Genomic DNA, 17,000 nt, shown 5'->3' with positions numbered 1-17,000 from the left:
ATGAAAACGTTCTAAAAATTGTGATATTGGCACGACTCTGAATATACTAAAACCACTGAATTATACATATTAAATGGGTGAATTGTATGGCATGTGAGTTATATATCAAGAAAAACTATTACCAAAAAAGAAAAACACAGACCAAAAAAAAAAAATCCTAATAAGTGGATCATGTTTAGATTCTGTTCAAAGAGTTAAAGAAAGAATGACACGAGATAATTGGAAGCGAAAACCTTGGATATTTAGTAACAGTAAGGAATTATTAAATGCTAGGATGTGATAAGGTTATTGTGTTTTTCTCTTTTAGCAATACATATTGAAATATTTCAAGATGAAACAATAAGGCGTATCAGCTTTGCTTCAAATTCTAAGAGGAGGAGGTGGGCTGGAGGGTAAAGGAGAGGACAGCCATGACTGATCGTGTTGAAGCTGGATGAGGCCTGGGTTCAGCTTACTATTTTCTCTGATTTTATAACTCTATTTTTATGCTTAAAAACACACGTTTTTATATATTTAAGCTTCCATAATTAAACATTTTTTTCCATAAAACCACACATTTCCACTCTGTTCTTAAGGCAGGTTAGTTTAATTTTATAGAAGAAATATTTCTCAAACAGTACAAATGACACAATTAGAGAGAAAACAGTGACAAAAAACAAAGAGATGAATACTGATTATAACTTATTCCCACAACAGAAGGCTACTTATTTCTACAATTATCAATCAAAGCCTGACAATTCAATGATTAGATGAAATGAAAGCCAAATTCCCTTTTACGTGTGGTACTATTTCAAAAGAACCCTGGTGGCAGGATCCTGATGGTTTTGAGACCAGAACTGCTCCTAAAACCTGGCAGCGTTTTGGTTTTTTTTTCTATCGTGAGGCCTGGTAGATGGAGAGATTGAAACATAGATGGAAACACCCCTTCAGCTCATAGGACTTCACTTTTCTGGCATGTGGGGTATTTTCTGGGGTTGGCGTGGCAGTCTGAACTAGTCAGAAGCTCCAAGACCACGTCATGAATGACAAGCAGCATAGGGCGCTTGGTGTCCTTCTGCCTGCTCGGGCCACCTCCACTGCCTGCATCTGCATCTGCAGAGAACTGCCCAGCTCTCTGGCCTGCCTTTGTCTTTTCTTTCCTTGTCATGGCTGCATTGAGCTGCAAAAGCAGACACAGGCAGGGAGGCAGGGGGAAGTTCAAAGGAAAGGTGGCAAACACGAGGGCTCCTTGAACTGATATGGAAGCAGGGGCGGCATCTGTTTCTTGCGGGCTATCAGTGAGATTCTATTTGTAAAAAACCCAGCCAGGCATGGTGGCTTGCAAGTCCAAGATCAGCCTGGACAACAGAGCAAGACCTTGACTCTAAGAAAAAAATCAAAATAGGCTAGGCACAGTGGCTCATGCCTATAATCTCAGAACTTTGGGAGGGTGAGGCAGGAGGGTCACCTGAGCCCAGGAGGTTGAGGCTGCAGTGAGCTATGATCACATCACTGCACTCCAGCCTGGGCAACAAAGCAAGACCCTGTCTCTTAAAAAAAAAAAAAAAAAAAAAAAAAAAAAAAAAAAAACCCTTTGGGTGTCAGGGTGGAAGGGAAGTACTTCAAATGGAAATCTGTGCAGGCTGGGCAGTGAAATTTATTTGAAAACATTTGTCTGGGGCTTCCTGCACTGACACAGTGGGTTTCCCCACACAACTACTTAGCAGGGGTTGGCAGAAAAGTAGCCTCAATCCCTCCCATTTAGAGAGATCCTTGTGGGGCACAGGCTCGGTGTCCTGGGGCCGAGGTGGAAATGAGCTGCAGCCCTGAACAGCCTAGGGTCTGGCAGTGTGGATGGTTGTTTGTTGCCCTTCGAAGTTTCAACAGCTGGGGCCTGGAGACAGGGCCTGCCCAGCAGCACTGGGAAGGACCCAGGGTGCTCCGTGTCTCCCCACCTCTGTTGTGGGCACATGTAAAAAGGAATTGGCCAAAAAGAAAAAAAAAAAAAAAAAGGCAAAACATGCAAGGCTAGAGGCAGAAATACATAGCAAGAGACAAGAAGTGTGAAAAGCATCAGGATTGCAGTCTTACCACCACTGACGAATTCCATTGTCCGTGATAGGTCGCGTGTCAATGAAATGCTTTTACAAAATCCACTTTTAATAAATGTAAAAAGGAAAGCAGGTTATACAAGGGGGGAAGCTACAGACTGATGAGAAGAGAGAGGCCTGATTCAAAGGGGTATCTCCAAGGGAAGGGAAGAAAGGTCCAGGAGGAAGAGTTCTGAGTTCTGGTTCCTCTGACATTTCCTGTGGCCCACCCCATTGACTCAAATCGAGGCCTCATTGAGAAGAATGCATTTCATCTATAATAAATATGTATTAGGCAAAATATTTATATCATTTGGCATTTCAAAGAATAATGGCATATTTTTATTACATTAAAAAATGTTTTTCCTCACAAGCTAGTTCTAAGATTTCTTGAGGAATAGTGGGTCGACTCCAGTACAGGGAGCCTTCTGACTCAAACCCAATCCTCTCCTCTGGACGACTCGCTGGGTAGTTCTAGTTACCCGTATGTCCTTTCCTCCCCCAAACAAGCACCTTCAAAGGTGATGGTGTCTATGTCCTAACTGCTATATTCATCCACGGAGTCAATGAGCGTGGGCGTTCCTACTTCCTCGTTCCCTTTCACTTTCCTTCATGACACAGTGGCGTGGCAGGAGTTCCTCCGCCACCTTCCTGGTCTGTTACAGTCGGACAGGGCAGGGTGGGGGGAGGCGGGCAGCATGGACAGCCACCACGGACAGGCAGGCTGAAGACCCACAGACGGCCACCACAAGCAAGCAGGCTGAAGCCCCATACACCAGAGGCTCTGGCGCCTGCTTCAGACTCACGCTGAGCACAGAGAGATGTATCCGAAGACAATACAGAAATGAGCGGTTGGCGTGCAGCCCACGCCGGAGACTGACCTCTGCAACACACACATGCTTCTGAGTCACGACTGAATCACTGCAGGGGACATTTTAACATGACATCAAGGGAGTGAACGTGTACAATATACATGGTAAATGCACATATGATACGTGACAAATTTAGCACATAGTGTTTGCATTTCAGGTGTCAAAAACAAAACCAGCCCCAAGTTCCATTCTACTGCATGAAAAGTACTAAAGAACAAAATTTCAGTCTTAAAATACATCTTAAAGTCAGTATTTTCCTTCAAGGAAAAAAAAGTACTATAAATAAATTACAATACAGTGAATTTGCCTGAACTCACTTCGTTTCTGTCTTCCAGCCTTTAAGTCAAATAAAACAGCATAAAAACTGTACATTCTTAACATGATAATTGATCTTTTATAAAATAACCTGTCTTCAGAGATGTCGATTTCACAACAAGGAAAAACCAAGCCCTGTTGCCGTCACTATTATAAAATATATATGAATAGATATACGTGTTTTTTTTTTTTTTTACAAAATGTGTATATTAATAGCTTTGCACAAATATTTTAAAGACAAATTCAGCTAGTCTAAGAACTTCATGAAAATAAAACAGGCGGATAAATACTTCATGTGCACAATGCACTCCATCAGACGTCGTCGGCTGGGAGAGGAGGTATGTTGATCCTTGGCCTTGTGAAGAATGCTATCTTCTCCCTGGGACCGGAGAGAATTACACGTCAGTAGCTGATATGAAGACACGGAAAGCTGGTGGCTCTCATATCAATCATGGCTTTTCTTATTCATACAACAAACTGAATTTAAGTCCCCAACAACACATGTGCTTGTATACAGAGTCTCCAAATGTGAATTCTGAAGAACCGTAAGGGCAGGGGTTTCTTCATCTCGGGTGCCTAGGACAATGCCTGGTGTATATTAGGTGCTCAGGAAATACCTGTCGTATTAACAAATGAATGAAAAAGTGAAAACTATGTGAATATTTAATGTATACAAAAATTAGGGCTAAAAGTCAGACACATTTTATTCACCCTTAACAAGGAAGGACACACTGACACATAGGCTACGACATGGATGAACCTCGAAAACCCTCAGCTGTGGGAAAGAAGCCAGACACAAAAGTCCACGTAAGATATGATCCCATTCCTATGAAACAGTCAGAAAGGCAAATCCCTAGAGACAGAGCTAGGGGAGGGAGAAGGGGGAGTGACTGCTTAATGGGTATAGGGTTTACTTTTGGGGTGGTAAAAATGTTCTGGAACTAGACAGAGGGGGTGGTTGCATAACATTGTGAATGCACCAAAGGCTGAAGTGTAAGATGGTCATTTTACGTTATGTGAATTTCAACTTAATTTTTCCACAGACACAAAAGAATATTGATATATCTGTAAAAATCCCCTCAGCAAAAACAAAACAGACAAAACCAATCGATACTATTAGAATTCAAGGTGGTGGTTACTCTAGTGTGGGATCTGGGGGCGCTGATAATGATCGATTCTTAGGACGAGTTTGTAACAATTCACTGGACCATGTGTGTATGATATACAGCTTTCCTGCAGATACATTTTGCCTTAATCAAAAGTTAATTGAAAAAGCAAAGGTGGTCGGGTGCAGTGGCTCATGCCTGTAATCCTAGAACTTTGGTCAGCTGAGGCAGGTGGATCACTTGAGCTCAGGAGTTTGAGATCAGCCTGGGCAACACAGTGAGACCCCATCTCTACAAAAATGAGCAGGGCATGGTGGCATGTGCCACCTACAGTCCCAGCTACTTGAGAGGGTGAGGTGGGAGGATCACTTGAGCCTGGGAGGTCAAGGCTGTAATGAGCCATGACTGAGCCACCACACTCCAGCCTGGGTGACAGAGTGAGACCCTGTCTGGGGTTGGGGGGACATATATGTATGTGTATGTTTATCACTGTTATTTACAATAGCCAACATTTGAAGATGAGCAGCATGTTATAAAATATAGTGGTTGAGTAAACTATTAGATGAGACATTACAAGATAGCAGATTATACAGCAACATGGAATATTTTAATTTTAAAAATGCTAAATGCAAAATTGAACCCACATTATGATTAGAAGTGGCATGAAAAAAAAACTGTAGGGAAAAAAGATCAGGATAAAAACATGAAAATACACTACTGGCTGCAGTGGATTCCTGTTTTGTTCTCGACTTTCCATGGGTTTTAAAGACTCATGGGGCTGGACGCAGGGGCTCACGCCTGTAATCCCAGCACTTTGGGAGGCCGAGGCAGGTGAATCATTTGAGGTCAGGAGTTTGAGATCAGCCTGGGCAACATGGCAAAACCCAGTCTACTAAAATTTAAAAATTAGCCGGGCATGGTAGCACGCATCTGTAATCCCAGCTACTCGGGAGGTTGAAGCATGAGACTTGTTTGAGCCCAGGGGGCAGAGGGTGCAGTGAGATGAGATCGCGCCACTGCACTCCAGCCTGGGTGACAGAGTGAGACTGTCTCAAAAGAAAAACAAAAACAGACTCACTGTACTTTCTACCATGCCAAAGGCACGACAGTAAGGAGGAAGCAGGACTAAGGGGCCAGTCTTGCTGCGCCTCTGCCATACCTAAAGGTCTGCACTTGGATGGGCTCTTTGTGGCTCTGCCCACGCAGCTGGTAGATCTCCTTGGAGGCCTTCTTCAGCATCTTCTCAGCTGCCTGCTCATGACGGTAGTCAAGTTTGGTCTGTCTTGTCTGGAACAGCAACATTGGACCAACAAGGTGATTTTATTGATTTTTTTTTTTTTTTTTTTAAGGAAGAATGAGTAAGTCACTGCCAGCCCTGCAGCCCAGAAGAACCAACCACAGTCAGTGAGGTGCGACCCAGGAGGGAGTAAGGACTACCTCACCCACACTCCCCCCAACCCCCCAAGGAATTCCTCCTAGGAGACAGAGGCCAGGGGTGGCTGGAGTCAGGCCTGACAACTAGGGACCCAGAATGTTCCCCCACAAGGTGGAGAGGGCCCGTGACCCTTCCTCCAGCACCCGCAGCCTCCAGGTGGACGCAGGAGCCACACAGACGCCATCCTCGCAGGCCACAGAGGGAGAAGGGGCTCTGAGAGCCCAGTGGTGGGGCACTTCAGGGACCACCTCCATGTCTGGGAGGCTCCCTTCACAGCCTGGAGCAGGGAGCAGTGAGGTGCAGGCGGGAGCTGACCACAGGGGACCCCACCTGCCGCTCGGCCTCCCGCAGCAGGCCACGGAGCCGCTCGTCCCGAAGCACCCAGGGTGGGAGGTCGGTCTGGCCGCGGAGCTGGGCGTCCTCCAACCGCTGCCGCAGCTCACGGAGGGCACAGAGCTCCTCATTCAGCTGCCTCTGCCGTGTTCTTGACGCCTGGAGATCCAGCTCCAAGTCCAGGGAGGTGCGGGCCATGAGCTCAGCCAGGGAAGACCTGCATGACTGCAAGAGACACCAGCTGTGAGCCCTCACTCAGGCCTTCTAGAAGGTTCTTCCACAATAGGAGACAAGTCAGGCACATGTATTTCTCTAAGCACGCCCAAGGTTAAAAAACACAGATGTGGGCAAGAGTAATGTAAACCTCTAGTTCAGCATCAAGGTTAGTAACGGCAAATTGTTTTTCTTTAATGATGACCTATGTATTGGCAGAAGCGTGCAGCAACAGATGCTCTTACATGGGGCTGGCAGGATCAAAAAAGGGCACAATCTTTCTGAAGGGCCATTTGAGAATATATATATGTCTAAAGCAAACTTGCATCTGAAAGGCATAACTGTTGACATGCAAAAGTGGTCCCATTAAGGTTTATGACAGAAAAAAACCGTAAGTCTATAACAGCAGGAAACATCAAATAAATTACAAGGCCAGTATAAAATGTAGCCATTGTAACAAGTTGAAAAAATATATGGACATGGAAAAATCTTAATGATCCACTGTACAACGGGAAAGAAAGTATGTTATGAACCACATGAGCACTTGTTGTTTAAAAGAAAAAGTATACACACACCCACGCAAACACGCAGACACACACATGCAAGCTTTCCAAAGCTTCCTCCCCATATAAGCCTCAAGTAAGCAAACATACCTATGTTCAGGAAAGCCCCGACAGGGAAAAGACTTGTCTGCCGAACTGTACTTCCCATCCAACGGGAAACAGAACCCTGAGAGAGCAGTCACCGCAGCAAAACCACAAATCCATTTGCCAATCACCAAGGGTCAGTGGCCTGAGTCACGGCATGCTTTTTACACACACAACACTATTTTGCACATGCACAGAATTTAAATGCAAATATGGGTTGTAACTTAATATAAATTATTTAAAAGCACTGCTGAATTCCCAGCAGAGCTTCATGGTTCTCAACCAGGAGAATCTGGTCCCCCGGAGGACAGCTGGCAATGTCTGTGGACATTTTGGGTGTCACAACTGCTGTGTGTGTGATGGGGTGTTACTGGCATCTGGTGGGTGGAGCCCAGGGACGCTGCTCAACATCCTATAGTGCACGGGGCAGCCCCTACAGCAAAGAATGAGCCTGTCTGAAATGCCAGCAGCGGTGCTGCTGTGAGACACTTCTACAGCCAAATTATGCACTTTGCTTTTGTTTTTTGGTTTTTTTTTTGAGATGGAGTCTTGCTCTGTCTCCCAGGTTGGAGTGCAGTGGCGTGATCTAAGCTCACTGCAACCTCCGCCCTCCCGGGTTCATGCAATTCTCCTGCCTCAGCCTTCTGAGTAGCTGAGATTACAGGCACGTGCTGCCATGCCTGGCTAATTTTCGTATTTTTAGTAGAGACAGGGTTTCACCATTTTGGACAGGCTGGTCTCGAACTCCTGACCTCAGGTGATCCGCCCGCCTCAGCCTCCCAAAGTGCTGGGATTATAGGCGTGAGCCTCTGCGCCTGGCCCAAATTATAAACTTTCTTTTTCTTCCCAGTCAGCAGCCACTCTTCTACGTGGTAGAGCACAACTGCCACATGGAAATCAGGGGTTTTTTGTGTTTCCGTCTCTCTTCCTCTCTACACACACAAACACACACACACACTATATATATTTTCAAACGATCCCTGCCCAGAAAGGTAATATGTTGAAAAACTCAACTTTTCTAAACTATATATATTCTCCTGTCAAAAAAAGAGAAAAGAGCCTATTATATAGAAATGGTTATTTATTATACTGAAGAATGTAAAGATCATGGATTATCTGAAACCATGATACTATCTTAAGAAATATTAGCAACATTATGACATTACATCTGTTAAGTAAACAAGAAATACAAATACTACCTTTTCATTTACATGACCTTAAATATTACCTTTTAAGGCTTGTAAAAATCACTCGCAGGGCAAGCACAGATTCCATATTTGTTTACAGGGCACACACCTGCTTATAGCGAAGGGTTCGTCTTTCCAAAGTGTTTCGGATAAAGGGGGACTTCCGGGGCAGCGTTGAACTGTCGCTGTCACTACGATAAAGCTGTACCAAAAAGAATGATGTTCAGAAACAATTTCTCAGCAACGCACAGTTCATTCTCTGTGTGTACTCAGAGTCTCAGAATGGATTATTTTCATCCTCTTCACAGGCCCTCAAGTGCACTTATGATTATTGGTGCTTGGAGGTCTTTGGGTTTCAATTTAAACAAGAGTTTCTGCTAAAATGAAAAAACAAAACAAAACAAAAACAAGCAAATGAAACCCTCCCCCAGTTTCCAGGCTAACTGAGCCAACAAAATCTCCATGTGATCCATACCAATGCCATTTCGTGCCCTATACAGGCCCCACGAAGGCCAGCACTGCCCTCAGCATGGTTCACTTTTCCTCAGTCTTTCTCATGTGCTGTATTTGTGGCTTTGGCAATAGCTGGGGAAAATGACTTCCAAAAGAGACTCACTCCTGGTAGTAGCACAAGCCAACATTGCCAACTGCAGCTGTGCTCATCAAAGGACAGGGTGTACTTTTAAACAGGAAAGTAAAGAATGTCATCTTTATGGGAGTCAAGTCATTACAGCCTTCATTTGGTGGCAGGGTGTCACCTCAGGATCAGTGTGACTCTGAGAAATCCAACATCCCTGCCTTCATGGCCTTATTTTCCACGCCAGTAAACCTACTCAGGAAGTGCAACGGCCTGGCAGCACACCTGCACGGCATTCATACAAACATACAGAACAGCGAAGCATCCAGAAGCATTGCCAGTAAGTACAGCTGTTACGCAAGCACACAGAGCTTTTCCTCTGGGTAAGCAAAGCACTACCTGCTTGCACCCTTCCCCCCTCAATAAGCAGCCCCTCCAGCCGGCACGTTGGTGACTTGGCAGGAGCCTGGAACAAGGAGGACAGTGAGTGTGGCCTTCCATCTAGAACGTCCAGCCAAGCGCTTGAGCATCAGCCTCCATGGGGCTGAAGCATGACGAGTGGGAGGGCCCAGACTGGACCCGGCACCATCCGGGGCAGTTGCCAGCAGGGACACTTTGGACCAATGGGACAACAGCGGCAGGTCTCACCAACATGGCTGAGAGGGCGTTTTGGCCACCTAGGCCCCCTCCCACAGTGTTTGCAACATCTCCTTCGAGGGTCTCAGGTCCTTCCCTCTCCGAAGATCTGCCTTGGCTCTGCCCTCATGGAGCCAGCACCTCCAGGGCAGATGCCTTCTTCAACAGCCTCAATTCAGAGGTGCAGGAAGGGTCATGGTTCTCAACCAAACGGCCCCTCCAGGTCACTGTGTCATGAGCCACCATCCTTAAAAGCCCTTTCTGTACAAGTCCATGCTGGCACTATTACTCTGTTCTACCTTCATTGACCACACTGGCTCGAGTCTTCCCTCCACCCACCTTGGGGTTCTCAGCCTTGTGTGACATGCTAGAAGCATCTGGGTGCTTCCGGAAGTTCTGATGCCCAGGCCTTACCTGTGACCAATGGCAAATCTCTGGGGTGCTATGTGGGTACCAGGATCTGTTGAATTCCCCCCCTCCCCGTGATTTGACTGCAAGGCGCAGCCATGGCTGAGAACTGCTGAGTGTCTCCCACTCATCTGCAGGTTGGGAATTTACATGTGGGTGAGTGAGAACCCACTGTCCTTCTGCCAGGACCACCCACCCTCTGACCCAGAGACCTGGCTGCCCCACAGGGCTCCAAGCCACTCAGGTTCCCGGCTCCTCCAGCTCAACCCATTCAAGAGAACCCCGGCTTCCACTTGTTCTTTACGCTGAGGTAGAAATGATTCGCTCTGCTTGTTGCCCACAGGTCAGTACATACACAACACTGAAAACTGGGGGAAGAGATGAATTTGAATCCTGAACAAATCCAGAGTTAGATAAGCATGGTAAGGCATGTGGGGAGATCACAGCACTGATGTCATCACCGCGTACCTGTAAAGTTCGCAGTGCGTGGATTGGTATCATTGGTGCAAATACATATGCCTCTCAGTATAAACAGCAGGAAAAAAAAAAACAAACATCACAAAGGGGACGGAAGAGAAAACATTCCAGACAGGTGACAAAGGAATTCCAACTTACTCTGCAAACATACTGGCTTCGTGCTCCAGGCGAGAAGGTCTGGGAACGGACAATCGTGCCACTCCGAACAAAAGGTGACCCTCGGGCCCGGCGGCTGGGCCGCTCCTTCAGGAGGCTGGCTGCTTCTTCCGGAAAGAGATCTTCTGTGTTGGTTTCCTTATCAACCTAGGGAGTGGTTCACTCGTGACCATGGCTTCTTTCGTAACGTGAGCAATAAACTTACAGGAACAACCATGTCTTTCACTTCTCCATTCAGGATTTAGCTGGAGTTTCACACGTGGCATGTCCACAATGGAAAGGCTGATATCCCCCCAACCCCACCCCAGCCCCTCCTCTCACAGGGATCTCAACTTTCCATTTGTTCATGCGAAGAATATTAGGGTCATCCCGGACTCCTGATCTCTTTTGCACACCCCATATCTGGTCCAAGAGCGATCCCTGCTGGCTCTGTGTTCAACATCAAGTGGTTTTTTTGTTTGTTTGTTTGTTTGTTTGTTTTTGAGACGGAGTCTTGCTCTGTCGCCCAGGCTGGAGTGCAGTGGCCGGATCTCAGCTCACTGCAAGCTCTGCCTCCCGGATTCACGCCATTCTCCTGCCTCAGCCTCCCAAGTAGCTGGGACTACAGGCGCCCGCCACCTCGCCCGGCTAGTTTTTTGTATTTTTTAGTAGAGACGGGGTTTCATTGTGTTAGCCAGGATGGTCTCGATCTCCTGACCTCGTGATCCACCCGTCTCGGCCTCCCAAAGTGCTGGGATTACAGGCTTGAGCCACCGCGCCCGGCCATCAAGTGGGTTTTGAGTGCTTGTCAGCAACCCTTCACCTGAGTCGCCATCATCTCATGCCCAGATGAGTGCAGTAGATGCCTCAGTGATCTTCCCAATTCCACACCTCTCTGCCCTTCGATCTATTCTCAACATGGCAACCAGGGACATGCCAGGAAAACTGACTAGGCCAAAGGTGGAAACATCCCAAATGTCCATTGACAGATCAATGGATCAACAAAATGTGGTCTTTTCCACACAAGGAAATAGTATTCAGCCATAAAAACCAATGAAGTTTTTATACACGCTAAAATGTAAATAAACCTTGAAAATATTGTGCTGAGTGAAAGAAACCATGCACCAAAGGCCACATAGTATATGATTCCACTTCTGGAAACATCCAGAAGAGGTAAATCCATAACCAGAAAGCAGATTTTGGTAGCTGCAGGTGGCTGGGGGAAGGGGGAATGGGAGTGACTGCTCAATGGGGACGGGTTTTACTCTGGGGCGATGTTTCCATCAGGAAACTAAATAGAGGTGGCGGGTGAGCAACACTGTGGACCAAATGCCACTGACGCATACACTTTAAAATGCTTCCCTTTATGTGAACTTCAAATCAATAAATTTTAGAAAACACTAACGAAAAAGCTTCAGTCAGATCATGTGGCCACTGAGCTCAAAACCCACCAGCTTCTCATGCCCTTAGAGAAAAGGCAGGGTCCTGAGTGGGCCCTGCACGATCTGGCCACTTCACTCCCTTCATCCTCAGCACCACCCCACAACACACACCGGCTGCTCCCACACCTGACACAAAAAATTGTGGGAAAAAAACCACACAACAAAATTTACCATATTAACCATTTGTACAGGCACAGTTCAGTGGCGTCTATTCACATTGTTGTGCAACAGATCTCCAGAACTTGTTTATCTTGTGAAGCTGAAACTCTGCCCTCTCCACTAAACAACAACTCCCCATTCCCATTCCCGAGACAGAGGAGAGACCCCGTTTTAGGGGCCTGCAGACCTCCCGAGCATGGACATAAAGGAAAATCCATTTCTTTCAAAGGAAATTCCAGGTACCTTGCTATCCCTGAGATGTAAGTAAGTAACTTGATAAGCAAGAAGGTAATAGTAGCCTAAAACAATAGCCAAGCAAGTTAGAGTCTGGGGATGTTTGGTTCCCTAGAGAAACTAAAGACATCTTGGCCAGGCGTGGTGGCTCACACCCGTAATCCCACCAGTTTGGGAGACCAAGACAGGTGGATCACTTGAGGCCAGGGGTTTGAGACCAGCCTGGCCAACATGATGAAACTCCATCTCTACTACAAAAAAAAAAAAAAAAGTCAGCTGGGCAGGGCGATGGGCGCCAGTAATCCCAGCTACTTGGGAGGCTGAGCCATGAGAATTGCTTGAACCCAAGAGGCGGAGGTTGTAGTGAGCTGAGATCACGCCACTGCACTGCAGCCTGGGGGACAGAGTGAGACTCCATCTCAAAAAAGAAAAGAAAGAAGAGAAGAGAGGAGAGAAGAGAGAAAAGAGAAGAAAAGAAAACCAAAGAGAAGAAAAGAAAACCAAAAGAGAAACCAAAGACATGTTAACCTATGTGCCTGATTGTCTTTCAGAAACCCAGACCCCCACCAAAGGGACCTGCTGGCACAGAACTCACATAAGGTGGAGCTAAGGCCTGTACTCTGACCCTTGCTCTTTATTCTGAATCTCTTCCTGAGAGGTCTGCAGGGAGTCACACCCACAAGTCAGAGCTAACTATCTTTTCTGCTGACCCCAAATTTTCAGACAAAGCTTTGCCTCCTGAACCAATTGCAATCAGAAAATCTTTGAATCCACCTACATCCTGTAAGCCCCCACATCAAGATATGCTATCCTTCTAGGCCAAAAGCAATGTGTAACCTCCATAGATTGGTTTAGGATTTTGCCTGTGACTTCTGCTTTCCTGAAATTTACCTCTGCCTTTAAAAACCCTTCCCTGCAAGGCATTGGAAGGCCGGGTCTTAAGTGTGAGCTGCCCAAATCTCCTTGCTTGGCGCCTGCAAATAAACACCCTCTTTCTACCCCTGCAAAACACCTTCGTGCAGACACGTGGTTTTACTGCACCAGGCGAACGGACCCCAGCTCCGTTCTACAGCCCTACACCCCATCCAAGCTCCTGGCAGCCACCATTCTGCTTTTCGGCCCTGTGAATTTCACTACTCCAGGAACCTCATGATGGTATTTGTCTTTTTGTGCTTTTCTAACCAGCCACCAGTCAATTCATTAGCACCTAAAAAGATTTTCTTTCAGATTCTAAGGATTTTAGGAGTTGTATGCCAGGAGACATGCAACTCAAAGAGTTGAAGACTAAATAAATATTCACACTGGCTTATTCACTCAGCATGAGTCCTCAAAGCTCATCCACGTTGCAGCATGACAGAATTTCCTTCCATTTTAAGGTTGATTAATATTCTATTGCATGGATAGACCACGTTTTCTTTATCCACTCATCCATGATGGACACTTTAGTTGCTTCCACCTCTTGGCTACTGTGAATAATGCTGCTGCTACGAACATGCGTGTGCACATTATTTCTTCAAGATCCTTTCAATTCTTCTAGATATACACCCAGATATACCCAGAAGCGGGACTGCGGGATCCTATGGTGGTTCTATTTTTAATGTTTTGAAGAACCACCATACTGTTTTCCATAGCAGTTGTACCCTTTTATCATCCTGACATTTTCTAAATGTGAACCCTTTCTAAAACTGCAAACCTCTCTACAGGTGTCTGCCCGCTTTCCTGCCATTGCATTCTCCAGAAGCCCCCTTGCTCTCTGACAGGAGCGAACGCTAGCGATGTCTCCTCTGGCGTCTCCCTCTCGAGGGTGGGAGTTTGTTTGCTTTTTTTTTCTTTTCCTATTCACCCACTATACTAATGTTGTATCTGTGATGCCCACACAGAAAGGGAGAATGCAAATGCGGTGAAGAACTAACAACTGTGGGATCTAGGTGAGGTGTATAGGTATTTGTTGCATTATTCTAGCAACTTCTCCACAGATTTCGCTTTTTCAAAACTAAAAGTTGAGGGAAGGGGAAACACCAAATAACCCTCCCACGGCCACTCACCCTGGCTTGGGCTGCTGCTTTTTGAGATCTCAGAAAGTTGGACAAGGGCCATGACCAGCAACCTGGTCCAAAACAACAACTAGGAACCTGCTGTGGGTTACAGCTTGGGAAGCTGCCAGGGGCAGATTTCACTTTGTGCTTCTGGGTGAGAGCAGGGGCGTGAGGGTGATAAAATACTTTTGTGAGCTGAACAGTGGGGAAACCAAGTTTCGAAACAGCATTGACAGTGTCTTCCCTGACTTCACAGGCGCTGTAAACATGAGACTTCTCCCCTAAAGACAGGGTGACTGTACAGCTAGAGGCAGATGAGCAGAAGGGGCAAAAGGACAGCACTATTCTACATTTCACAAAAGGGGAAGAGGAACTACAAATGTCCAAAACCTGTGGGACTCATGAACCCCCCGGAGCCTCGTTTGTCCCTGAAGGTGGGAATGGATTAGCTGTGCCTATTCAAGCCCTTTACAGATCTGAGGCCATTCACTTCTTTTCCTCAGCTCACAGTAAACCCAGCCTTAGCTGTGGCCCTCAAATCCAACAGCAGTGTCCATCCTATACCACGACATTCTCCTGTGCCCAACACCCGGGCCACTGGGTGTGTGTGCAGGTCAGCCATGTGGCTCTCCTCCCCAGGAGCCCCGGCTCTGCTTGCCTTTGGTGCATCTTCCCCCATACCCTCACACTTCCCACGAAGAATTTGGGGGCACACAGCCTCTCCTTCCAGGGCAGTACATATGGCAAAATGTTGGGGGTGAGGGGCTCCGGAAAATCCCCTATGTTTTCTACTTACCTTAAGAGGTGAGGGCTGAAATTTCTCTGGGCTGTAAGGCCCTGCCTGAGCAGCAAATGGGTGGCCCAGGATGGAGTCGATACCCACGCAACAGGGCTCTGGGTACGGAGGGCTGGTCTGGGTGCAGTTGCTACAGCCGCTATCCACCGAGTCTGCTTGCCAACTCCTGAAGGCGGACATGGCAGAAGCCCAAATGGTCACCAAACAGGATGTATTTCATGCTACTCTTAGAGCACAGTAGTAGAGGTAATGCAATAAAACCTATTTCTTTCCAATGATTGAAGACTGTTGCGTCTCTCATAAAGTAAAAGGGTGCTTCTGTCTTCCAGGGAAGATGGCTCTTGAAGGACTTTCCTTAAGAGGGGCTTTCTCTATCACCAGTGGCAGCCACTGAAGATTCCAGAAAACTGCACCACTCAGCCCCAAACCCCTCCCAACTCCTGTCCATCCCTGAACACAACACCTTCCCCTCTGCATGCACTATCGCTCCCCAAAATAAACTCCTCTGTAAACTAAGCTCAGGGAAAGCCATCGGGAAGCAGCAGGAAGCCCTGGAAAGATGGTGCACTTTATAGAAAAATGTGGAAGTGCAGCAATATGTACAGCACCTCCAGAGACGACGAACACAAGCCAGGGCACCAGAGGCGCCCCTTCACCGGAATCATTCATCTATCACATGCAGGTCTCCACGGGGCCAAGGATTCACCAACAGGTGAAGCAGAAAGGGACACCGCATGACCTCCTTTGTAGGAAGTGTCCAGAGCGGCAGGTCCATAGACACAGAGGGCAGGTTTGTAGTTGCAGGGAATCAGAGGGGAACCTGGGAGCGCATTTGGCTAGGGATAGGCACAGAGGGTGTGATGAAAATAAAATGCTGTAAAATTGACTGTGCCCATTCAGTCCTAAAAACCACCTAACTGTGCACTTTAAATGGGTGAACTGTATGGGAGGTAGACTGTATCTCAATAAAGCTGTTAAAAAAGAAAAAAATCCAACAGCTTTAAGGGACCTTACTGTATCCAATCCTGGGAGAGGGCAGTACTTCAACAGCCCCACTCTTGACGAGAAACTCCAGGACAGACAGAAGGAAAAGGTGAAAAGCACACGTGAGAGTCAGCAGAGAGAGTTCAGGGAGCTGCCCTCATCCAGACCAGCACTCAATTCCCTCCAGAATCAACTTCTGGGCAGTGGTGCCTAACGATTGCCCAGCACCTTCTATGGAGGCATGGCTGAGGAAAGCAAGTGCATCTCAGAGACAGCTACGCTGCCTGGCACACTGGCTGTCTCCCCAGAGAAAATGTGCTTCCCACGACAGTTTTCACGAGCCTTCTGACCACGGGGCACCCATGCTCCTTTCCAGGGAGGGCACGAGCCGGAGCCTGCCCGCTGAACTAGCGCTTACCGTTCAGATACAGCCTCGGTCTGCTCCTCCTTGCGCTCCATCTCCAGGACCTCCTCCTCCGTGTACTCCAGCTTGGCCCGCTCCTCGGCCAGCTCCCTCTCCACCGCCTGCAGCTGTGCCGTGGTTCTGGCCAGGAGCACTGTCACCGCATCCTGCAGGAGGAGGGGGTGCGTGAGGACAGCTCAGGCCAGCAGACCCTGCGTACACAGCAGGTGTCCACATGGCACAGGTAGGAGGCCACTCTGCTGTCCTTCCGTGAGAAGAAACTCACCCTAGCTAGGTCTGTGGTGGAGGCATTCATGTAGCCTTTTTCTGCAGCTCTGAGGGCTCCTATTTAAAAGTAGCCAGTGTACCACCCATGTACCACCCATGACCATGTGTACCATGAACACGTTTGCATTAAAAAAAAAATTCTCATGCAATGGCCGTATGGAAACTACTCCTTTACCTCACTATACTGACTCACATCTACAAAGACACTTCTAAGAAATGACTTCCCGAAGACAAAGTCAGTCTCAGGG

General features: G+C 47.2%; 1 protein-coding gene across 2 annotated transcripts in view; it reads right to left on the bottom strand.

The window, feature by feature from the left end:
- Nucleotides 1–567: 567 nt before the first annotated feature.
- WWC3 (WWC family member 3) overlaps nucleotides 568–17,000 on the bottom strand; it is a 129,298-nt gene continuing 112,865 nt past the window's right edge. For both annotated transcript variants that reach the window (XM_045383708.2, XM_074029361.1), the window contains 7 exons: nucleotides 16,480–16,631; nucleotides 15,078–15,243; nucleotides 10,414–10,578; nucleotides 8,287–8,379; nucleotides 6,128–6,355; nucleotides 5,522–5,649; nucleotides 568–3,635 (listed from right to left, as the gene is read on the bottom strand). In XM_045383708.2, coding sequence (XP_045239643.2) covers nucleotides 3,569–3,635; nucleotides 5,522–5,649; nucleotides 6,128–6,355; nucleotides 8,287–8,379; nucleotides 10,414–10,578; nucleotides 15,078–15,243; nucleotides 16,480–16,631 — 999 coding nt within the window. In that variant the 3' untranslated portion in view covers nucleotides 568–3,568. The remainder of the gene's footprint in view (nucleotides 3,636–5,521; nucleotides 5,650–6,127; nucleotides 6,356–8,286; nucleotides 8,380–10,413; nucleotides 10,579–15,077; nucleotides 15,244–16,479; nucleotides 16,632–17,000) is intronic.

Source organism: Macaca fascicularis, chromosome X (genome assembly GCF_037993035.2).
Source record: "Macaca fascicularis isolate 582-1 chromosome X, T2T-MFA8v1.1".
Taxonomy (NCBI): Eukaryota; Metazoa; Chordata; class Mammalia; order Primates; family Cercopithecidae; genus Macaca; species Macaca fascicularis.
This window is presented reverse-complemented; position numbering and strand designations above follow the sequence as displayed.